Genomic DNA, 23,539 nt, shown 5'->3' with positions numbered 1-23,539 from the left:
GCTGAGCGGCGGCGGCGAGGTCGAGGAGAGGATCAGGCGTTATGAGAGAGAGAGAGGGAAGACCTGGAACGGATCGGCTTCATTTGCTTGTTGTGAGATATAGGTGGTGTTTGGTTCTAGTCCTAGACTTTTTCTAGCCTCAACTAAAAAATCCCTACAAAGTCTCTTCCTGTTTGTTTCCAAAGACTAAAAAGTCTCTAGTCTCTTCTTAGAGATTATTAAATGACCATGTTGCCTCTAGTATATAGAAAAATAATATCAAACAACACCATGGGGTGGCGGGCCAATGGGTGCATGGAGGGGCATTGTTGAAAAAGTTTCAAAAAGACTCTCCTTGAGAGTCTTCTTCATTTAGTCCCAAATGCCTAATTTAGTCCCTAAAAAGTCCCTCCCGTCTGGTAAAAAAGTCTCTAAGAAGGACTTTTTCTAGTCTCTACACAAAAAAGTCCCTGGAAACAAACACCCCCATAATTGGGCCATGGTGCAGAGGCCCGATCAATAGGAGTGCACCGATTTTTCTTCCAGAGTAGCGCTCTTCTCGGACAGCCGGCCCACTCGGTGGGAGACAATTCTGTGGGAAAGATCGGACGACCAAGAACGTTCAATACACGAAATCGAACGGTCATAAATACTGAGGTCGTGTGAGGGCTCGATTTCGGCTCGGTTATGCTGTCTTTAATGAACTGTAATTGACAGAAGTTGTTATGCATATCTTTTCTTTTTGTCTAAAAGAACCTCGGCTATTACTTTAATATAGTTAGATATCCATCGTGGATGGAGTTTTTAAAGAGAAAAGTATACTTTTGGTCCCTCAATTTTACCAAAAGTATACAGCCGGTCCCTCAAAATTTTTTGGGCGACATTTGATACCTCAAGTCTCAAGATCAGGTAAGTTTCGCCTAAAACCTGGTTTCAATAAAAAATTGGCCATGTGGCAGCGTTTTTCTCGCTGCTCGTGATATATATCTCACCCAAGCCAAAAATGGATCCACTCGTACGCCACCAACCCACCGCCGCAACCGTCCCCTCCCTCACCTTCTGGACAAGTTATAGCTGTCGTTGAGACATCGACTCGCTGCCCAGCCATCCTCATCGATCTTTCCCGTTGATCCCCTCCTCCGCAACTACAACGTGCCTCCCTGTGTCGAGGAGAGGCCAAGTTGCGTATGGGCTTAGCCATTTCCCCTGCCTCCTCTGTCGCATGGGGTCTCGCCTCCACCCTATGGTTCTCGTCGGAGTCTGCCCGGAGAAGAGATCCAGACCATGGTCATATCCACCACACTCCAAGCCCAAATGCTCTCCGCATATGTCGTGGCCTCCCCGGGCTGGAGTGGTCGCATTGCCGACCAAGCTTGCCTCGTTGTTAATTGCTACCCCATTTCTTCAGGCTAGCCCCATCTTGGATGAAGGGGGTGCCCGCACATGCCGTGAGCAGCTACCTCCACCCCGTGCATGTGTCCCTGTTGTGCCCCGTTAGGTTGTTGCAGTTGCCTTTGTGCGCTCAGAACGTTGGCGGTTGCGACGCGGCACCTCCTGCCGCTTGAATCGAGCACTCCCGCCCGCCCCCGCGTTGCTTACAATTGAGCCGAGGTGGGGGGTCACAGGGAAAGAAGATCGGTGGTGCGCGTCTCTATAGGTCGTCACGACCATCGCTGCCGCCACAAAAAGGTTGGGTTTTGGTTGGAGGAGATAAGGGCGTGCGTGAGAGAGAGGATGGTGATGTGAGTGGGTGACGGGTTGGTCCAAACAACGTGTATGTCATGGCAAGTGAGGGAAGATAACCCAGTGACATATGTTTATAAGCATCTACTGTGATTGTAATGTGTTTATAACAAGTAAAATCGACAAAGATCAAACAATACCACACTCAGATTTTTTATATGCACTCATTTTTTAGACTAGGGCAATTCTGTAAATTAAAACAGGTAAGCAGATATGGGTCGCAAACTCGCAAGAGAGCTTCCTGGTTCCAAATTCCGGGAGTGCCCCCCTGAATCGAGACGGCTACTGACTTTTCCCCTCTCATCAAGCCTTCCCCAGTCCAACGCCGTTACCGAAGGCATCTCCTCCTCCCCCCGATCCAGCCATGTCGTCGGCGCCGCCCGCCCACCAATCCAAACCCTCCTACCAGCGCCGCCCTCCCAACCCCGGGCCGAGACAGCAGCCACCGCCGCAGCAGCGCTACGTCCCCAAATCCGCCGCCCCTTCCGCTCCTAAACCCTCGCCCCCACCACCGCTCACCACCGCCCTCCGATCATCGGCCGCCCCGTCTGCATCTGGCGCCGGCAGCAGCAGCGGCGGCGGCGGCGGAGCGGCAGATGGGTTCGTGTTCTACCTGCCGCACGACGAGGCGGTCGCGGCCGGGCTCGGCGGCCTCGACGCCCAGGAGTCGCAGGCCGTCGTCGACCTCCTCAACGACGCGCTCGCGTCGCTCCTCCGTGCCAAGCCTCGCGAGTTCTGGCGCCAGGGTAACCATACAACACAACTCCTATGTGCATTGGATGCAAATCATAAACCTTAGTTTTTGGATTGGGAACCTGAGCCGGAAGCTTGGGAGCTTGGCCTTTCAACATTCGATTTGCTTGTCTGGTTTACAACAGTTGCTCGAATGCAATTTAGTGCGAATTCTTATGCATACATTTTGTTGTCTCTGTAATTTGCTAAGCCATGGATATAGCATGAAACTACAGCGAATATCTACTTATTCAGATGGTTACAATTCACTATAAATGGTTGAGCGCTTTGATTGTAGGGATTTGTAGTGGTTCTTATCACAAACTTTTGATCTAGTAGTTTAGTATACTGTCACTGACTTATGAATGTATAGCACATATGGTGGCTTAAATTGAGGATTCAGTCCTGCTTGAACTCGTACATATCTTATTGACAGGAGTGTTACACGCTTTCCTGAGTATAGCTTTGATAGCTTGCTTAACAAATTGATTGGCATTTTTTAAATACCGCCTGCATTTTTATTAACTTATGATATATTATATTTCCTGCCTATTGTGAACATGCATATTAAACTTCTCAACGGGTTGTGATCTGGAGAAGTGTTGTGGTCAATTCAACCAACTGGTTCATGGCTTACACATATAGATATATTGAGTGGTTAGTTGGCATTTAGTTATATTTCTGATTATGTCTGGAATCTAGTTAATATCCCAGCTAAGTTGTTGAAAATCTTATCTGTACTGGCTACTTGATCTGGAAGTTTATTTGCAATCAAAGTTCGAGAAAGCGCTAGGCGTTAATTATGCGTTTGGCCACCTACTTGCGCTTTTCTAGCTTAGGTGTGATTAGGCGCTTGTACTGTAGCATGAAGGAATAAGCTAGATGGGCTGGCCTAGCCCATTAAATCACAGGCCCATCTTCCTATTCTCCTACTAAAGCTTTAATATGGTGCACAGTCGACAGAAAATCTAGGTTTCCTCCTCACGCCGCCTCTCCCCCTCGTCCTCTCTCCCCTGCTGCATGATGCCGCCTCTCTCCCTCTTCCTCTGTCCCTTGCTTACACCGATGGGAACCAGCGAGTGAAGCTCAATATCTCGCCGGAGAATCTCGTTTCCCCGCCGGAATCAGTCGATTTGTCATCGGAGTGGTTGAATCCTCGTCGAGAGGATGAATCCTTGCAGGGGAGGTCAAATCGTCGACGGGGAGATTGATTTCTCGCCTGAGAAACGTGATTCCTTGCCGGAAACGCTGATTTCTCACCGGAGGACCTGGCCGACCGCTTTTTTGAGCGCCTAGGGCCAATGCCCAGAGCTTAAGCGCGCCTGGGCGAGCGCCTAATAGCGCCTTTTTGAACTATGTTTGCAATCTTAAATGCTTGATTGATTTCTTCCATATATCAGCAAAACTGCTGTCTGTGGTGCATATATAACTTTACTTTGGCACAGATGAATTGCACTGGCTCAAGTAGTAAGTTTACTAGTCAGATGTTCAACAATTCCAAATTTTATTTTTCACTATCAAACACTAGATAGCTATCAAGCTATGTGCATGTGGTTCCTTGCATCTTCTCTGAATGGGTATCTACAGTAATAAAATAAAGCTGATGAATACATGTATTCACTGGCGGAGCTATGTTGAGGCCCAGGGGGGCCGCTGCCCCCCCAGCCTTGTGCCAACCTCTGAAGGAAATTTTTGTGGGAGGCTTAGATGAGATAATTTATAGCAATTTACACCTCTAAATACTCATGTTTTTGCATTGCCCCCCCCCCCCCCCCCCCCCCCGCCCCCTCCCCCCCCCCCCCCCCCCCCAAGCAATTTGTATCAAGCTCTGCCACTGCATGTATTGTATTGGTTATTGGTACTTAACCACCGCGCCAGGCTCTCTGTTGTGTTCTAGAATTGTTAACCGGAACTGGTCCCAGTAAACAATAGTTTAACGACTAGATAGCTCAACAAGAGAAATTGCGAGATGATCATGTTTTTGTTTGTGATTTGTCTAATGTTTTCACTCCTAGAGTTAGAACTTATGAAGAGATCTCAGAGCTACAGCCTACAAGCAGCTGAACTTTGTTAGTGACATCTAATACTTATAGTTGTTTTTTCTGCAGTTGCACAGAATGCCTCTCTGCATGCATTCCTAGATAGTTACCTACAATTCAGACACCGGTGGTATGATTTGCCACACAGGGGCCCCAAAGGGACAGTTGCTGGTTTGGTTGTTGGGGAGCTTGAGCTTTGCCGCCGTGTCTTTATGGTCCTCTACCGCATGTGAGATTTCTATCATTTCGCAAGTTTCGATTTTATATCTGTAAAACCTTTTTCATAGATGGTGTATGGCATCAAGAGTTGCATATAATTGTTGTGGTGTGTCTCTTGTTTGTGTGTTAGATCATCAAACAAGGATCCTGGATCAGGCCCGGGTGAGTCCCTTAGTGGATGTGCTGCAAGGCGATTAAGTTGGGTAACGCCAGGGTTTTCCCAGTCACGACGTTGTAAAACGACGGCCAGTGAATTGTAATACGACTCACTATAGGGCGAATTCGAGCTCGGTACCCGGGGATCTACCAAAGTTGTTGGATATATGTGCTATATATGGGCATGACAATGGGGAGTTGACAAGTTCACTGGTTGGTTCCTGGTTCCTGAGGCATTTCATTTGTTGTTGGTACTATTATTGTTTTCCATTTTTATGTTGTTCCTATATCCTCAAGCTATTTATTATTATTATGAGCTATGAATGCTTCAGTTAATAATGATTTTATATCTCCAGGTTACAAATGCAATCGTTGTGCAGCCCAATTTACTCGATGGCATCAATACTGTCCTTCCCCAATTCCTGGACATTTTCCACACAATGCAGGACAGATGCATGGACTCACTACAGGTCTTTTTTTCTTACTTGAATTTTGGTCACTTTTTAATGATGGATGCCATATATAGGCTTCTTTCTTCATTTATCAGGTAGCAACATCTAGACAATAGTTTGATGGGAGAAATTCTTTGTGCCTATGGTAGAACTACCAGCATTTCCTTTAGCTAGTGTTTTTGTTTCTGTTTTCAATCAAGTTTTTTGAGAAGTGCATTTGCGCTGTTAGTAAAAGGGTTTTTCAGTTTGTTCATTCGCCTAATGACGAAAATCAGTTCTGAATTTCTGTACATTTTCTTTAATTTCTTTAGGAAAAATATATTATATTCAGAGTGAGGATACATTTGCTTAAAATGGTTAAAATGTTAACAACACAATTGAATTAAAGAATAGATCATGCATTTACAGCGAAATGGTGCCAATCTATGATAGATCTTACAGAACTTGCATAAACACAACTTAACTGTAATTTGATTTGCAGGTGCTCAGTTCACCTGGACCAAATGTCAGTGGACATACCCAGCTTCAGAAAGATTTCTCGGAGGTCAGTTTTATCTACTAGATGATACCCTGCGCGTTTCTGTGGTTATCTTGTTAAAAGAAATGCCTAATTAGGTGCTATAGAAACAACTAAAAGTAACGAAAACAAAATATAAGAGTGGTCTTGATTTACACTTTCAAAACAATAAAAATATGAAGCATATAACAAAATGATATATAAAAGAGAAAGAACCTTTAGATTGCAGTTAAAAGAGTGCCATTCCTGAATAAAATGTGAAGGATAAACTCCATAGGTATGCTCCAAGCGCCCAACCCATATACTGTGTCCAAGCGAGCAAAATACCTATTAGAAAAATTAACTTATGACTTGTACACATGATGTGGTAGCGCTGCATTGATATGCTAATGCAAATAATGTAACTTATAACTTACATGCATGGCTTGCCGATGTGGCATGGTTGCATGGCTTGGAAAAACAGGCAGTGGGTTGTAGCTAGTTAGGAATAGAGGGTTCTAGATTTGTTCTGATATATTTGTCGTTCTTTTGCTTAACTTTGATGCTTAAGTGCGAATTTAATTTCCCTCAGGTGCTGGATTTTGTTAATGATGCAATTATTACTCTGGATGCCTTTGCTGATGCTTACCAGCCTGCTGCATTATCATTATGTGCTTCTTTTGAAAGAGGGTAAGCTTCTATTCATTCATCCCAATGATTGGTGCATGTTTCTTAACTAGGCATTGATGGTTTTGTACTACTTGATTTGCAGGGATCGAGTTGAGGAATTGTTGAACACCCTTGCAAGTTTGTATGATTTGTTGTTACCATCTTTGCTTCAGGGGTTTCAAGTTATGTCCAGTTCCCAAAGCAATGGAGAGACTTCGTCTGAAAGTATACTTAATGACATAGTTCTTGGCATAAGAATGCTATCAAAGAGAGCTGTTGGATTTGGTTGGAGATTATTAGAGTTCTGCTATTTAAATGATCAACTTAAGGAGGAGGATGTCCAAGCATCTACTAAGATGTTTCCAGCTAAAGTCGAAGATCCTATGATCAGGGGAGAAATAATAGTTCAAATACTCAAGGATATCAATAGAGAAGCTACTTACTCTTCTAAAGGGAATCCTGGAAAGACGTTTCTGCAAGCTCTTCAAAAGGAATTTCAGTTGATGAGCCGGATTGGCGATATTCGGAACAAAGGTAATTGATCAAATTTCTCAACTAAATGCTTGCTTAGCGTCTTATGTTTGTAAAGTTCCGCACAACCTTTTGCCCCCCCTGTACTTATTGTGTCAAAATTTCAGTCAGAATTATCTCGACATCATTAGTTTTGTTTCTTTCAGAAATAGCATGAGATTTTGTAGATTTATTTGGAGAAGTAATATAAGGTTTTATTGCCCCATATACTGATCTCTTGCATATGTGTACTGAATTCGTTTATCTTGTTGGTGTGCTGTCACAGTACTTATCGCATGTCTGTGTGTGAGTTAACACAGTTAATAGGCTTATATTGTTTGGTGCCATTCTAGTTTGAGATAGTAGAATGCTCTCAGTCAATGTCAGAATAGGAAGAATGAAATTCAGTGTCAAAAGGAAATGTTTTCCAAGCTTGCTGAAATACCTTCATCCTGTAGGAGTTTGTCATACTTACCAGTTTTTGATGGCTTCCACTGTTTTTGCCCCAGTTAAGGCACCAACAGTGTTACCTACGTACTTTCTCCATCCAGATTTATTAGGCTCCCTCGTATTTTGGGTCAACTTTGACCATAAATTTAACTTATGAAATATGAACCATATGTCACCAAATTATATCGTGGAAAACCTCTTCCAAATACAAATCCAATAGTTTACCTTTTGTACTATATACCTCATTTTGTGGGTCATATAGACGGTCAAAGTTTGGCACAAAATAAGACTGGCCCAATAAACCTGGACGGAGGAAGTACTAATCAAGTGCAGCACCTCTATCTGTGTTCCTATCATTTGGTACTTTTGAGTTATTGACTTCATAAGAAAGCACTTGTTTTGGTTTCCTATAGATTTTGTCATGTGAAAGTGTTACAAGCCTGGCAGAATTGTTCGGTTGATGTACATGCCACATTCGTATGATTCAAAGTTTTATTTATCATATTCCTTTTGATGCCAAACACTCTCTATTGATGCATTCCATGTGTTCCTGCTAATCCTTAACAGGATGGATATACATGGAGGATGAGCAGTTCCAGTTCATATCACGTCTGTGCGGATCCACTGTCACTTCTTGGAATAGTGTCCCTGATTTGCCAATATCTTCCCATGGTGGTGAACTTCAACAGAAGAATGAGGAAGCTGCTGTCATTGAGTCCAAGATTAGTCAGATAAGGGACCTTCTTCCTCATTATGGGAAAGGTTTCCTTGCCGCTTGCTTGGAAGCCTACAACCAGAACCCTGAGGAAGTTATCCAAAGGATACTAGATGGAACACTTCATCAGGATCTTCTAGCTTTAGATACCTCGTTACAAGAGATGCCACAACAACAATCTGCACCTAGTGTTGCGAAAGATAAAGGCAAAGGCGTACTAGTGGAAACTATTCCTGATATTGCAAATAAACCCCATAAAGTTGAAGCCCAATCTTCTTCAGTCTCATCAGCATCCAAGGCTCCTATCTCATGTTTATCTTCAGTTTCATCAGCATCCAAGGCTCCTGCCTCATCTGTATCATCAGTTCCACAAGGTAGATTTACAAGGAAGACCAATGATGATCTGCCCAACTACGCAGTTCTAGACTCGCAAAAAGCCAAAGATGCTGTTAAGTCAGCTGTCCTTGATTCCCAGTATGAGTACGAGGATGAGTATGATGACTCGTTTGATGATCTTGGCTTCAGCGTGGCGGAGTCAAGTTACGAGGAAGCAGAGGGCGCCAATGATGCTGAGGGTTCCTCCAGTGGCCCACGTTGGGCTTCACAGAAGAAGCCACAGTTTTATGTCAAGGACGGGAAGAACTACAGCTACAAGGTTGCTGGTTCAGTTGCTGTATCAAATGCTCGAGAGGCGGCAGTCTTAAACAATACTCAGAAAGATACAATTCATGGTCTTGGTCGTGGTGGAAATTTACCTATTGGTGGAAATTTACCTATGGGAGTTCCCAACAGGCAACATAGAGTTGTGGAGGAAGAGGAGGGTGGTCATGCAAACAGCTTCAGCAGAGGAGGCTCGAATCCCCGTGGTCGGGGCAGGGGCAGAAGAGGTGGCTGGGATCAGGGTATCCCAGCGGAGGAGAATGAGAATTCTAGTGGCCCACAAAGTTTTGGCCGTGATGGAAGAAGAGGGGGCAGGAACCATGGCAACCTACCAGAGGTAAACGATGGTCAGCAAGGTTTTGGCCGTGGTGCAAGAAGAGGGACCAGGGATGAGGACAACCGGCCAGAAATGAACAACCAGCAAGGTTTTGGTCGTGGCGCAAGAAGAGGGGCCAGGGAGGAGGACAACCGGCCAGAGGTAAACAACCATCCTAATCCCCAGCAAGGTTTTGGTCGTGGCGCAAGAAGGGGGGACAGGGACGAGGACAACAGGCCAGAAGGGAATAACCATGGCCAGCAAGGTTTCGGTCGTGGTGGAAGAAGAGGGGACAGGGACGAGGACAATAGGCCAGAAGTGAATAACCATGGCCAGCAAGGTTTTGGTCGTGGTGCAAGAAGATGGGACAGGAACCATGACGATCCAGTGGAGGACAATGAAGATGGTAATGCAGCACAAGGTTTCGCTCGAGGAGGGCCAGGCCCCCGTGGAGGCGGCGGAAGGAGAGGCGGCCGGAATCATAACCGGAGGGATCAGGCGCTGAGGAAGCATATGCAAGGAATGACAGGGCTTTAGCTCACCACCGTCTGAAGTTCAGCAGGAAGTGTAAATTCGTCCAAGTGGTTTTGAGGGACAGATGATGTTCACAGAAGCCAAGCATGTATTTTGGTTGTTCCAATTACATTGATACACAACATGCAGCTGCAGCCCCCATAGATACTTTTTTTTTTGCTTTGAGAAAGACGTTGTATGAAATGTGAGAATTCTTAAAGGTGAATTACCATGAAGTAGCTTGGTCGCGCAAGGAACCGTGCTGCATTTTTGGTACTTGAAAGGTTTATGTTGGTCCAACAAATCCATGTGGCCTAGTGCTGTGTGCCTTTGGAACATGTTATGTTTTGTATTGGATGGTGTGTGAATGTGTGGCCGCAATGGGTCACAGAAACTGGAAATGCTTTCTCTTCTTTTGAATGTAGACTGAAAATCGTTGTTGTTGGGAACCTCATCCCTTAGTTTTTACGGCGCAGAAACGGGTACACTTCCTTTCTAAAATGCAGTATGCTTGACAGTGGCCGAGGCCATGGCGTCTCCAGAGGAGAATTATGAAGGCAAGGGCGACAATCATGGCGTCACCAAGGAGCCATCCATCCTTGATGATGCCACGCCCTTTGCTTCGCTCATTCACTTCCATCACGTCTCCATTCTACTCTACAGGAAGGAATGAAGGAAGGCAGGCTCGTGAAGCTTGGAATCATCATTCGCCTGGGAGAAAAAGGTTAGCGACATACTTTCGCCCTAGTTATGCCCCCGGTGCTTTCTTTATCTCTACGCAAAGAGGGCATGCTCAAGTGATCTCCATCGATCGCCTCACCTGTGCAGTACAGACTACAGATGAAAAAGCCTGCTGCCGGCAATGGAGGAGATGATGGTGGCGGTGGCGTCGCTGGCATGCCATGCTCTCATCCTTTACCTTGACCATGCTTTTTTACAGTTAAATCGTATACATGGTGACGGTTCCCCTTTTCGCCTTTCTGTTACTTGCAGAGATATCTGGAAGGAAGGATGGCCTAGTACTAGCGCTTTTCAAGTGATATATAAAGCATATCCATCCAAGGTATGGCTGATAGATTTGCTGTTCTTCCAAGCGCATGAGAAATTTGAAAGAGGAAACCTACAGCTGTTCTGATAAAAAAGAGGTTAATTTTGGGTTGTTCCTGATTATTTGCGCAGACAGAAATTTAGCGGTCATCTGAAAAACTATTTCCAGGTTACACCACTAGTCCCCCACTACATGAATCAACATAATTATACATAAGAAATGGTGCGGCCATGTGTAACTGCTGCTAGATAACTAGTGAAGCAGCCTATTTCTACATTGAAAACTACCCAACGGAAAGAGGAAGACCTTCTTGTCATTATTCTTCTTTTGTACAAAAAATTCCACATGTTCCAAACGTATACACCCCGATCTCTCCTAACCTTGGTCGTCCCGAGGTTAAATATGTGCTTACTTATCACTATCATACATTTGCCGCGGCTGCTAAAGCTATCACAGTCCATATGTGCTATGTCCATTGCAAAATTCATTCTGCATCTTCACCACCCCTCCTCCCCCAACCCCCTCTCCTACGACGACATGCTATCATCATCGTCGTCGGAGTTGTTCTGCCGCCGTTGGCCATACAAGCTTAGGACCGGCAATGGGGCTGTCGTCGAGACACGGAACGACCTCGCCGACCCGACGACGGTTCTGTCCTGCTGCATCCGGCCAACCTCCCTGCAGACGTGATCCAACATCGAGAGGAAGTCCCTCACCACCATGAATATCCTCAGAGGGTGCGCCTCCTCCTTCGCGGCGTCCCCGTGGAAGTAGTCGGTGATGTCTTTCACCCTCCCCAGAGCCCGCTTCTCCTCGCCTCTCACTATCTCGATCTCCTTGTCGGCCTCCTTCAGAAAGCCCTGCATTGCGATGAAGAACCTCTGGCCCTGCGTGCACTGCCTCTCGAGCTGCAACACCGACTTGATCTTCTCGAGGCCCGTCTCGAGCTTGCTGACGTAGCCGTGCAGAACATCGAAGTCCATGGAAGCCGCCTTCTTGACGTTTCCGAGCTCGCTGCTCAGCCCGCACACAACCTTCAGGCCTTTATCTTTGGAGCTGGTGGCCGTGGTGTTTTGCTTTTCAGATTTCGCGTCTTCCGATCGGATCATTTCTTGGACAACAAAGTGCAGCAGCGTGGTTTTGCCATCAGCTCCCTTGACGTCTGCGAGCTTGAGGAGGGTGTCAAGCTTAAAGGCCTTAGCCTCGCCCCGGTTCGTGCCGACATTCATCCGATTCCCGGTCCTCAGCACTGCTTCAAGGAGTTTTAGGAACAACCTGCTACCCCTAAGATCTTCACAAGCTGCCTGAAAACAAGTGAAGAAATGTGAGCTAACCACATGTGTAGTAGCTGAATATGAATATTGATATTTGATACTCAAGTCAAAGGATGTGCGTTATTAAAAATGACAATAGTAGGATTCAAAAACTAGCATACCTCTAGCGTTTCAAAAGACTTCCTTAGGTAATTTATCTCAGTCTCGAAATTGGCTCGGTACAGCATAGCGTCGACTCTTTTGAAGGCGAAAGGTATATCCAGCACAGTCTTGAGAAAGCGTTCCGCGGTTCCCAGCTTCGATAGGTCGCCACTGTAATCCCGCAGTTTGACCTCCTCCTCTTTCGTAGGTGCCATCTTGACTAACGTTTCCAAAAGCTCACTGCCTAAACATTCAGCATTGCCTGTTCAAATGTGGAGACCAAATAGTGTAGTTAGTGGACATGCTATACAGAGAAATGATGTGAACAGCACAACACTCCACTGAAAAGTACGAAAACGATTATGTGTATAAATCAGGGTGAACGTTTGATTCAGAGAGCAAATTTTGGGTGTTGGACTTTGGAAGTGGAGTGAGAGGACGCTAGCCGGATGTTCACAGCCTTCCTACTAGAAAAGGATTGGTCCAGCCATTTTCTCCCCCTATTGATTTCAAGTCCTTGTATATTCTGTTGAGGTTTTATTATCAAGAACCAGAATTTCTGTTAATTCTTAAGACCTGTCACTATTGAGCTGCAAATCTGAACCTCATTTGAAAGCAAAACGTGAATCACAAAATCAGATGAAAAGAGCATCCTACCAACCAAAGCATCCTTAGTCCTTATGCTAGATACCTAATCACAATCAAACATAACTCCTCAATTTAAGGTTTGCAAACAAAATAGAATCATACTCCCCCTGTAACTTAATATAAGTTGTTTTTTTGACTCTATTACAATGTCAATAAACGTCTTATAGAGTATTTCTTAGCTAAAGAAGAGCAGAAAAAAGCTGGTTCAATTTTGCGAATGCTAACCAGATGAAAAATGAGCTCAAAATTATCACACTGGTTGCAGCACGAACACTCACCGTCCAGGAGCGCGTCCGAGACCTCCTCACGCGTGACATTCAAGGCGCGCAACAAGATGGCGATGTTCTGCGCTTTCTTGGGGTCGAGCACCCTCTCCTCCTGCCTGAACGCCGGCGCGGCGGGCTTCCTCCCGGTGTCCCTCGGCGGCGCGGCGGGCATGGAGTTGTTCATGAAGAGCGCCTCGATCATGTCCTCGTCCAACCTGAAAGAGACGCCTCGACATCACGCACAGTTCGGAGACCACCGGCATAAACGGATCAAGCTTTTATTGTGAGTGTGAGCAGGGTCTCAACTGGAATGAGCTTGACTTGAGCTGGTCCCAGACCATGGCGCGGTCGGAGGTCGCCCGCACCTTGTCCCAGTGCAGCGGCTTCAGCTTCGGCAGGCCGCCGGCCGCGTCGTCCTCCGCCCGCATCGACGTGCTCCCGTTGTTCTCCGCCGCTGCCGCCGCCGTGATCGGCATCGGCATGGCAATGCGGGGCCCTTCCGGCGGCAGCGGCTTCAGCAACCGGCGCCTGGATGTCGGCTCCCCCGTCTTTGGGGGGAGGCTGTTAGTTGACGCCATCGGTGGCGGTGGTGGTGGAGGAGGGGGCCTTGGAGCTGCGTTGGACTTGGGCGGCGCTGTCGGTGGTGGTGGAGGAGGAGGAGGAGGTGGTGGTGGTGGACGTGGAGGTGGGTTGGAGGGTTGCACCGGCCGCGGGGATGGCGAGATTGCCTGCTTGACGTCGGGGGTGGAGCCAGTGGAGAAGCGCGTGCGCGGGGGCGTGCGCGTGCGGCGGGACCGTGGGGGCGGCGGGAGCGCGGCGATGGCGGCGACCGGGGGAAAGAAGTCGCTGGTCATGCTGGGGAGGCTGCGGCGGGAAGCCGTGGTGGTGGTGGGCGGGCTGGACGCGCTCGCCTCGCTCCACGTCTCGCCGTACACGCCGCTGCCGGCCCCGCCGCCGGCGCCCGAGCCGGAGCCCCCCGAGCGCTGCCGCGGCGTGTAGTACGCGTCCTCGTCGGAGGAGCCCATGGTGGTGGCGCGCCGCAGCGGCGGGAGCGGCCGGAGCTCCGGGCTCGGGTGGTCGGTGGCCTCGTCGCGGCACACCGCGCGGCGCGCGCGCTCGTTCCGCAGCTTGCGGTACGGGGAGCCGGCGAGATCGGCGCTGGTGGGCCCGCGCTGGTGCGCGGGCGTGGTGGGCTCCACCGTGCCGACGTAGAGGAAGTCGGCGGCGGAGGGGGCCGTGCGGCGGAGCGCCGGCCCGCCGTCGGGGCCGAGCAGCTTCTGCGAGTCGCAGCGGCGGCGGGCGCGGCCGGTGATGAGGAACGCGCAGGCGAAGCCGAGCAGCGCGACCCCGGCGGCGGCGGCCGCCCCGGCCGCCACTATGGTCGCCTTCTTGGGGCCGTGGCCGGCAGCGGTGGGAGAGGGCGGGGTGGAGACGTCGGCGGTGACGGTGTTCGGGGGGGACGAAGCCGTACCGCCGCCACCACCATCACTGGACACCGGCGGTGCGGGAGGGAAGAAGTCGCCGGGAGGGGCATCGGGCGTCGCCACGGGAGGGGCGTCGGGCGTGGCCACGGGAGGGCTGGGGTCGGAGGTGAAGTCCGGCGCGGGCGGAGGCGGCGGCGACGGGGGCGGAGTCCACTCAATGGGAAACAGCGGCTGGTGCAGCACCCGCCTGGGGACGACGGCGGCGGCAGACACCGCCGGCGAGAGGCACCCGCACAGCACCAGCTGCGCGAGCAGCAGCGCGATGGCGGGAGGCATTTGGCGGGCGGCGCGAGCGGAGAGCACGCACGCACAAGAAGAAGAAGATAAAAGCCAAAGCCAGAGCCAGAGCGCAGCTTCGGTCCCGCTTTCTAGAGTGAGAGAAAGACAGACCGGGAGGGGAGAGAGTGTGAAGACGAGGAGAGAGAAGACGCCGCCATTTTCGGGCGGGCGGCTGGCTTCGGAGATGTACTACCATATGCGATCGCCACCATGGGCGGGGATCAGCAACGGTCTGGTAGCAATCTCCATACGTACGTGGCGCCCCCGACGGCCCGAATCTGCTTTGCGTTGGCTTCTCTTTTGCTTCTTTTCCTCGCCGCTTTTCTTTTCTTCGCGTCTCTGCTTTGGCATCCCACTATGAACGAAAAACAAATGCGTGCTGTGGATCTAAACCTCTTTTCCCTGCCATCCCAAAGGTTGGTGTGCAGGTGCTAATGTACAAGAACTTTGATCGGAATGGGGATTTCGCGCCGCGTTTAGGAGGTTTTGGTGGATTATAATACGGTTTTTGGTAGGTTGGTACGCCCGCCGCGCAAGGTAAAGGAAAGGAAAATATTCCACACAAGCACGATACTTTGCGTACCGACAGGCCAGCTCTACTCCATATCAACAAATGGTGGCACAGTACATCAGTAATAGTACTTCTAGTATCTTTGTGAGAGTAAAGACCATGTGGGCCTTGCCGATTAAGAGCGCGCACCCCGTTTTAATTTAGTACTAGTAGCTTCTTTTGACTGGCTTCATTACCTTGATCCATTCATATAACGTTGTCAATGGACGGAGAGGCCTTTTTGATTCCGGCAAACGCTGGGTGCACGGATCGCTGGGTCAGGTTGCCACCCTGCACTGGTTTGCTGCTTTACTAGTGAAGTTTTCCTTTTTAGGATTTATTTATACCAGTGAAGTTTCCTTTTCTCCTTACCAAGTAGGTCCCGCTGAAGGTATTAATTTTTCAAAAATGATCCCGAACGTTCGGATTTTAAGCATGGCAATCGAACGTTTTTCATGGCAACTTCAGTTCACACGAGGTTTGCAAACATGTCAATTTTCTGGCAAAATACCGAATTGGGACAAAGTTGCCATGTCTTAACAACTAAAGTTGCCACCTCGTGTCAACTAAAGTTGCCATGAAAAACTCTTCGGGATGAAATGCTTAAAATCCGAGCGTTTGGAATTTATTGGGGTCCTAATTTTTTTTAGAATGGTCTGCCAAACTTTATTGATCATAAGAGATAATAAGGGGAATACACATGTGATCATGAGTTTGGCCTAGCCAAACATGGTGTCCTTGATCCAAAGATGAGAAAACTTAGCTAGGGTGTGAGTTTCAAAGGTAGAATCTCCTTCAAAACTATAGGCGCAATCGATGAACCCTGACTTTCGAGCTATTATCACCTTTACGATTGAATAATATGTTCCTACTGAGAAATATTTTCAACAATTTGGTTAGATTATGACGCATTGATCATCTTCTGGAGAGACAAATCTTCCGCTAGTGCTAGAGCCTCTCGACTTTAAGTGGTTGTTGGTAATATATATTGATTATCATTTCCATGTTTATATAATCGGGGCCAATATTTTACTTTCTTCCTCAGCCCGTCGATAACCTAGCGGACCGACCTTGAGTGCAGGACGCATCGTGCTTTCATGGTTTGCAAGGGCATGTTAAAAAGGTCGAAGTCCTTGAAGCCGACCCCCCCCCCCCAACAATAGCCATAGGTTGAGTCATTGCTTCGCAGGAATCCCAACTAGGTTTACGTTGTCCTTGCTTGCTCCTCCACCCAAATTTTCTGGTCATCATATTAAGGTGTTCAAACAAACCTCTAGGAAGCTTAAAACATGACATAGAGACGTGATCAACACTTCTTTCCCGGTCAAACTTAGATTTTTACTATGATTGGGCTGAACAATGGTAGAGCTTGGTGAAGTGGGCCTACTACTATAAATATAGCCCTTTAAAGGTGATGTTTCCTCGACCTGCACATTTCCGATGACTTCAGGTCTACATGGATGACTTTTCGGATGGTGCTTCTACATGCTACTGGGTTTAACCAAGTTTCCTCCACTACCATGGAGAGTGAGTTGCGGTAACACTTTGCTCACGGGACGCGCCTGTAGATATAGGAGGAAGAAGACTTTGACACCCCCCTCAAGGCTTTGGATGTAATTTTCAATCTTTTTTTAGCAACACCGATTACATCGTAGATGCACACTCACACAAGCCTATTGAAGACCGGGTCTAATTTGCAGAGCTTGAAGATTGACGAAGCCACCACGAGCGTCACGCTATCGATGAAAACGTCACCTTTCATTGAAAGGATAATCCGTATTCACGAGACATCAAAGCGTCAAACCTATATCGTTTGATCTTTGTTGGTGTGCTAGGAATACCAGTGACCTCGTAACCACCATGTTAGCACTGTTGGTTCCTACTTTTCAATTTCTGTAAGTGTTACTTTTTGCGGGTCTGTAAGTGTGTTTTTCAAGGGTCTGGCTACTTAATATGTGCCTTCGGCCTTTAAAAAAATTGCACCGCATTTTAAGTGGCTTCATTACCTGAATTTTTAATGGAGAGGCCTTTAGGTTCCAGGAAATGCTGGATGCATTGCTGCTGCTGCTGCTTTAGTAGTGAAGTTTCTTTTCCTCCTTACGAAGTTAGTAGGCTCCCGCTTTTTCGCTTGTATGATCGGCCGTCTCCATCATTTCATCCCCTGGGCAGGGCAGGGGTAGCTGGGAACGGGGCGGGGTGGGATCTTCAAATACTTTGCTTAAGTGCCTTGCTTTCCTTCTCCATCAGTGCAATTAGCTTTAGGCCAAAGCGGCTCACAGTGGGGGTGCGTGTCTCCTGCCGTGTGCATGTCATGCATAAATGAATGATCACACGTAGTAGTAGCACTATAGTAGTAGCACAGTACAGGAGATTAGACTATGGCAGAGGTGTGCGGTGGGTCCCACGTGCATGCATGCATGCATGGCCATGGCCGGGGCCCGCATGTGGAGTTGTATAATGAGCACGTCAAGCATCTGCTTTGGCGCGTCGCCTGTCACGTGGAAAGCGGACCCGATCCCGGAGCGCGCAACACAACAGTGTGCGTGTGTCTACCCTGCTTTGGAAAACCCTTTGCCGATACAGTATATATATACTACTAGTATACTCTATGTACAGAATCGCATACAGGACTGCGTAGTGTAGATCCGGCCGTGCGTGCATGGAGAATGGGGAGGCGGTCGACCATACCTGACAATGAAGCAACTACAAGTCCCACGAATTCGAAAAGATAAGGAAAACTACACTACACGGCCTGCCTTCAAGCGACAAAATTGATAAATTTAACCTATGAACGAAATCAAATCACAGAATGAATTGCCTATGAAACTATTTCATACGGCTGACCTTTTTATGTGACGTCCAACACAAAGGCGCCACATTACATTGTGCAACGCCTCACAGATAGGTGCTGCACGCCTGGCCAGCGTCGCACCCGTGTGATCCAAAAATTACTAAATCAGTGTGCAGCGCCTGAGAGCTAGGCGTCACACTATAGCTTCTAGGCGTTGCATTAGTGGTTGCTTCATTTTGTAGTACAGCGCCTAGCTCTTAGGCTCTGCACAATGACTTCGCAATTTTTAAGCAGTTTGGGGTGCAACGCTGGCCAGGCGTGTAACGCCTGAGGCGTTGCACAGTGTAGTGTGGCGCCTTCGTGTTGGGCGTCACACAAAAAGATCAGCCGTGTGAAATAATTTCACGAACAGTTCATTCTGTGATTTGATTTCATCCACAGATCAAATTTGCACCTTCAAGCTCGCTCCCTTATCCGAAGATTCTTTGCTTGGCGAAACAAGTTTTGTAGTACTAGTAATGCCTGACATGCCTCAGCAAGGTTCGGTTATCTGCATGGCTATTTGACTGACTTAATTTATTCTTCTCTTGCTCCTCTTGTTTAACAATGCATGCAATGTTGTTTGTGCTCTGGGTCTGGTTAAGCATTTTGTGCTTCCCGTGGCAAGTCGCCGGCCATGTCGATCGGGTCTATATTCTATTTCAACACGGGCACCATTTCGCATTCATGGAGGAGTGGAGCGGAGCTGGTATACATTTATTCGTGGATATACGGTGTTTTCATTAGACGCTACTGAGTGGCAAGGTCGTGCAGAAGGTTAAGAATGGAGAGAGAGGCTGTGCATGGCTTATGATCGTGGTCGGTAAAGTATGGGACGCTCCGGGCGCAGTCATTCGATGGCGCGTGCTATGAGACACGTAGGCCCCGTTAATCACTTATTTTACACTGCGGCGCGCCAGGTTAACTGTGCTACTAATGATGCTCAACCGTCCAGGGACCACGAAACGAAGAATACTTTAAACGGGCGCTAGATCGTCGCAATTTGGCACGACCCGAAAGACCCATCTTGTTCGGCCCTTCTGCAAGCACAGAATCAGAACCAAAAAAAGAGCAATATGTTCGGACAAATGAGCGACGCGGGCGCATGCGGAGACGGATGGTTTTATTGGGGATGGAACAAAACAGAGCGAGCTTCGTATCACAAATCCTGCATTGATTGCGAACCAATCTATGGTTGGATGGTTAGAAGGAGACAGTGGTATCTTCAGCCCATCAGGGTTTAAATCTTGGTGTTCGCATTTATTCCTGGATTATTTCAGGATTTTCGGCGATGCGAATTCAGAGTAAGAAGATGTTCCCGTCGACGAGGTGACTACGATGACTTCCGTAAATCTCAAGATGATATGACGGCTTAGTCTTTCGAAGATGTTCATAAGAATAAGGTGTGCGTGTGTACATTCATAGAGATGGGTGTATGTATGCGTATATGAGCGCTTGTGTCTGTACTAATGTTAAAAAAATCCTGCATTGATTCTTGCTACATGGTGGTACTATGGCAGCTCGTGTCGGCAGTAGGCCGACGGAACACAGGACACACAAGTGTCGGTGGCCCATCAGGCGGGCTCTGGCTTGTACCGGGAAGCCGGGAGGTGTCGCCTTCACTCTTCACCGGACAGCGGACACAGACGTGGCAGCTAGGGATCTGCGAACCCGTGCGAGCGGCCGCATCGATCGGGCTGGAATAGGCACGTCTGGCAGCTTGTGCTGCGCGGCCGCATCGGTCAGGCTATGCACGCCGCTGGCTGTCGTGGAGTTCCACGCATTTTTGTTTTAAAAATACGCGGATCCGGATCCGGGCAGGGCAATTCTGCTGGCGCGGTGGCACTACTGACACCAGTGCCGTGAGGGAACCGGAGCTGGACGCCAAGTCGCTGTCTGCTGGTCGATGCTCTTTGGGTTTGGCTCGATATACTACGTCTCAAGGCCCCGGGTCTTGTATAGGAGAGAATTCCTTATTTGATTCTTTCTTAAAATTTGCTTTTTTTTTGGCCTTTAAAAATATATTTTTCTCTTTTTGACACTTAAATTTTGTTTTGTTCCCTTCATGACACTTCTGTCAGTTTTGACCACCAACACCGTGAAGTGCAACATGAAAGGTCGTTTTTACCCCTCCTTTAGCTCATTGGTAAAAAAAATCTCCAACGCATCTTCTTTCTCTCAACTATGGTGTGGTAATTGTACGAGGCAAACGGCGGCGGCGCGAGGCTGAGAGAGTGATGGTGCAATATATCGGAGTGCAAGACCGATGCTGTTGCTGCGGATTAACGGCGGACAGCGGACTGTGCAGCGCGGCGTCGGGCGGCCATGGAGCAAAGGTGGAGGAGGGTCATGGCGGGGCAGCGGCCTTGGGCCATACGGTATCGGCGTCGGGCGGCCATGCAGGGGCGACGGAGGAGGGCCACAGACCTGCAGCAGCCATAGACGGCCATGGTAGCGCAATGGAGAAGGGTCGTGCGTTCTCGGCCTCGACGGCCATGGTGGCGCAGTGGCGGAGAAGGGTCTTCATGCTCGTCGTTGTGCATGTTTTTAGCGCTAGGGCATGCAACGCGTGTGCTTCCGTGTGCGTGTGTGATGTGTGCTAGTCTGTGTGCTGCCGCGTGTCGTGCGTTTGTGATGTGTGCTTGTGTGTGTTGCAGCTCGCGCTGGGTGTGTGTGCTGCCGCTCGCGCAGGGTGCGTGTGCTAGCTGCTGTTGTATTTTAGTTTGTGTGGGTGTGTGACGCGACAAGACGAGCTGCTCACCTGTGTATTCTGGGAGCCGAGTTCTTGACGTAGAGACATCAGGGAGCAGCGCCGAACGCGGACTCTGTCTTGGCGGCCGCTGGCCACGCCGAGGGATCCGAAGATGTGATATATGAACTCGAGCATGATTTGATTCATATCCGTTACGCGGTGGTAAAATTGTAGATTTTTTTTTCATTTGCTCATGTAGTCAAGACAGAACATATCACATTACCACTGCTTTTGACTTGTAAAAAATAATTTTGGTCACATAATACACCAGGGGTAAAACGGTATTTTCACGTTAAACATAACATTGTGAAGTCCAAAACTGAAGGAAGTGTCATGAAGGGAACAAAATGAAAATTGAGTGTCAAAAAGGGAAAAATATATTTTTGAGGGTCAAAAAGGGAAGCAAATTTTAAAAAAGGGCCAAATAAGGAATTCTCTTCTTGTATAGAGGGACCATTTTCTGGGCTTGGCTCCACGGTGCCGACTCCTTTCTCATCGCTGTTGGCGGGAAAATATACAGGTGTCATTGCGGCCAGTGGGGATAGAATGGCAAGAGCGAGTTAGCAAAAGTGAAAGAAAAATGGTTGGCGGAAATATGTGCCGGAGCTCTTCAAGATTACGACCAAGGAAGCACGGGACGGTGCGTGAGGAATCGAGCGAGGATAACTAGATTAGGAAGGCTGTCAAACTTCACGCAATTGGTCGATTGGGGAGTGCGGTGAGCAGTGGAGCTGGATCCTCCGGATTCGCCTTCTCTTGGACAAGAATGACGCCTTCTTTTCGAACTAGACATGAGTGGAATATAAATTCTTTTGTGTAGCCTTATATATATAAAGAGAGCTACGTCTCTGATTTCTGTTAAAAGAAACTACAGTGTCTTTACAGCTACTAGAACAGAAAAAGCCTTATGCTCTTAAGCTGCCAGTTCCATATACCAGCAAAAACAAAAGCTGTTAATTCCATAGCTCTCACTACAACTTCGCATCTTCCAAGATTTGGTCGAAGCCAGCCAAAGCGCAAGAAGTTCTTCTGGTCTGTGCCCCCCCCCCCCCCACCCCCACCCAACGAACCAGGATCCTCTTCTGTACGACAGGGTGTCGTTTGACCACTGACATGTGGCCCACATGTCAGTGGCCCAACGGTACACACAATACGTCAGGGAGCTGCTCCCCCCCCCACCCCACCCAAACAAAATCCTCACAACGATCATGCTCATCTTGCGGGGGTGATCTCATGACTTCAAAAGCCGTGGCCAACCTTTGCAAGTAATGCCCCTTCTTTATCACTATTTAAAACCATGTAAAACCATTTATCGTGGGGTTTTGTTCGTGGCAATCCCTCTCTTTATAAACCGATGGGTTTCCAAGTGGTGGGGCAATATGATTTTTGTTGTTGTTGATATGACTAGCAATGTGCTCGTGCATTGCAACATATCCAAAGTAGAATAATACATGTTCACAAACTTGAAAGAAAAATACTCTAGTAAAGAATGAGGTGAGGGAGGGATGTGGTTGGTTTCAAAATAGTAAGGGGTTTTCTACAAATTGGAGCAGAGAAGTGGGGCCTCGTTACAAAAATGCCACAGCTTACCTCACAATCGTTAGATGCAGATCTGGTGGTTAGAAATTATGGATGACAGACACACCATCATCACCAACTGAGTCTTTTATAGGAGTAGAGATGTCTTTGAAAATAGAGGAGCCAAAAAGCACGTGGTTGCTTCGGCTTTTGGTGATGCCCAATCCCCGTGGGCATTAGCTAAATACTTCGTTTGTTATTATGTTTTCATTGCTAAGTGTTTTGATAACATATAAATAAGTATTCCACTTTGTACATATGTTTCTCTTTACGTGTTTGCTATTTGTAAGTCATCTCAAAATTTATTTAGTGTCACTCAAATCCATGGCTGCCCATTCTTCACGCCATGGATGCTCTTTCTTTTGGTGTAATAGGGTTCTTTATTCGGTCAAAATGTTCAGCGGAGTACATCAAATATTCGGGAGCGAACCCAACCATACATAACAGCCTACGTCCAAAGACGACGCAACCTTAGCCAAGCTATAAGCTATGTGCTTCTTCTATAGTCCCCCTATTCCATTGATGCTCTTAGTCAGGGCATGAGGTGCTGGCTAGCGAGCTGGCGCTCACTCGTTGTGCATTGTTGGCCGGCCCAGTAACGGATACGATCGCTCGCTGGGGCAGATCGCTTGGAAGAGACACTGATTGGCTGACTATTGACTTTGGAAAAAAGATATGGATCTAGAAAGAGATATGATGATTTCTGGGATGAGTGTGACATGATCACAGAGGAGGATAGAGAGATTTTGGAGAAACCTTTTTCTGAGGAGGAGATTAAAAAGGCAATTATGAGTTCTTATGCTGGAGGGGCCCCTGGTCCTGATAGCCTGCCATTTATTTTCTATCAAACCTTCTGGGAGTTAATTAAAGATGATTTTATGTGGTTAGTGAAAGACTTTGAAAATGGCAATCTGGATGTTTCTAGATTAAACTTTGCTATTATTACCCTGATTCCTAAGGTTAGCAATGTTAAAGATATGAATTTTTTTAGACCTATCAGCCTTGGAAACCGTTTTGTTAAAATATTTTCAAAAGCTATG

At 47.8% G+C, this 23,539-nt stretch overlaps 2 protein-coding genes across 2 annotated transcripts; one reads left to right on the top strand and one right to left on the bottom strand.

Annotated features, from left to right (window-relative positions):
• Positions 1-1,976: 1,976 nt before the first annotated feature.
• LOC125552573 (activating signal cointegrator 1 complex subunit 2) lies at positions 1,977-10,103 on the top strand. Its single transcript, XM_048716175.1, has 9 exons — positions 1,977-2,468; positions 4,563-4,722; positions 4,843-4,892; positions 4,963-5,081; positions 5,225-5,338; positions 5,802-5,864; positions 6,409-6,506; positions 6,589-7,019; positions 8,013-10,103. Exons 1-9 carry the CDS (start codon positions 2,087-2,089, stop codon positions 9,671-9,673), a joined length of 3,078 nt encoding a protein of 1,025 aa, XP_048572132.1. The 5' UTR covers positions 1,977-2,086; the 3' UTR covers positions 9,674-10,103.
• Positions 10,104-10,990: 887 nt separating this feature from the next.
• LOC125552572 (formin-like protein 8) lies at positions 10,991-15,279 on the bottom strand. Its single transcript, XM_048716174.1, has 4 exons — positions 13,333-15,279; positions 13,039-13,241; positions 12,133-12,374; positions 10,991-12,001 (listed from the first exon to the last, which is right to left on the bottom strand). The coding sequence occupies exons 1-4, from the start codon at positions 14,784-14,786 to the stop codon at positions 11,225-11,227; spliced, it is 2,676 nt and encodes an 891-aa protein (XP_048572131.1). The 5' UTR covers positions 14,787-15,279; the 3' UTR covers positions 10,991-11,224.
• Between the last annotated feature and the right edge of the window lie 8,260 nt (positions 15,280-23,539).

This window comes from Triticum urartu, chromosome 4 (assembly GCF_003073215.2).
Source record: "Triticum urartu cultivar G1812 chromosome 4, Tu2.1, whole genome shotgun sequence".
Lineage (NCBI taxonomy): Eukaryota > Viridiplantae > Streptophyta > Magnoliopsida > Poales > Poaceae > Triticum > Triticum urartu.
The sequence above is the reverse complement of the archived record's forward strand: the minus strand, read 5'-3'. Positions and strand labels throughout refer to the sequence as shown.

Coding starts and splice junctions, on each gene's coding strand:
- LOC125552572 (XM_048716174.1), bottom strand. CDS start 14,786: ATGCCTCCCGCCATCGCGCTGCTGCTCGCGCAGCTGGTGCTGTGCGGG. Junction 13,242..13,332: donor CTCAAGTCAAGCTCATTCCA/GTTGAGACCCTG, acceptor CGTCTCTTTCAG/GTTGGACGAGGACATGATCG. Junction 12,002..12,132: donor AGTCTTTTGAAACGCTAGAG/GTATGCTAGTTT, acceptor ACTTGTTTTCAG/GCAGCTTGTGAAGATCTTAG.
- LOC125552573 (XM_048716175.1), top strand. CDS start 2,087: ATGTCGTCGGCGCCGCCCGCCCACCAATCCAAACCCTCCTACCAGCGC. Junction 4,893..4,962: donor GGGTGAGTCCCTTAGTGGAT/GTGCTGCAAGGC, acceptor AACGACGGCCAG/TGAATTGTAATACGACTCAC. Junction 5,082..5,224: donor GGGAGTTGACAAGTTCACTG/GTTGGTTCCTGG, acceptor TTATATCTCCAG/GTTACAAATGCAATCGTTGT.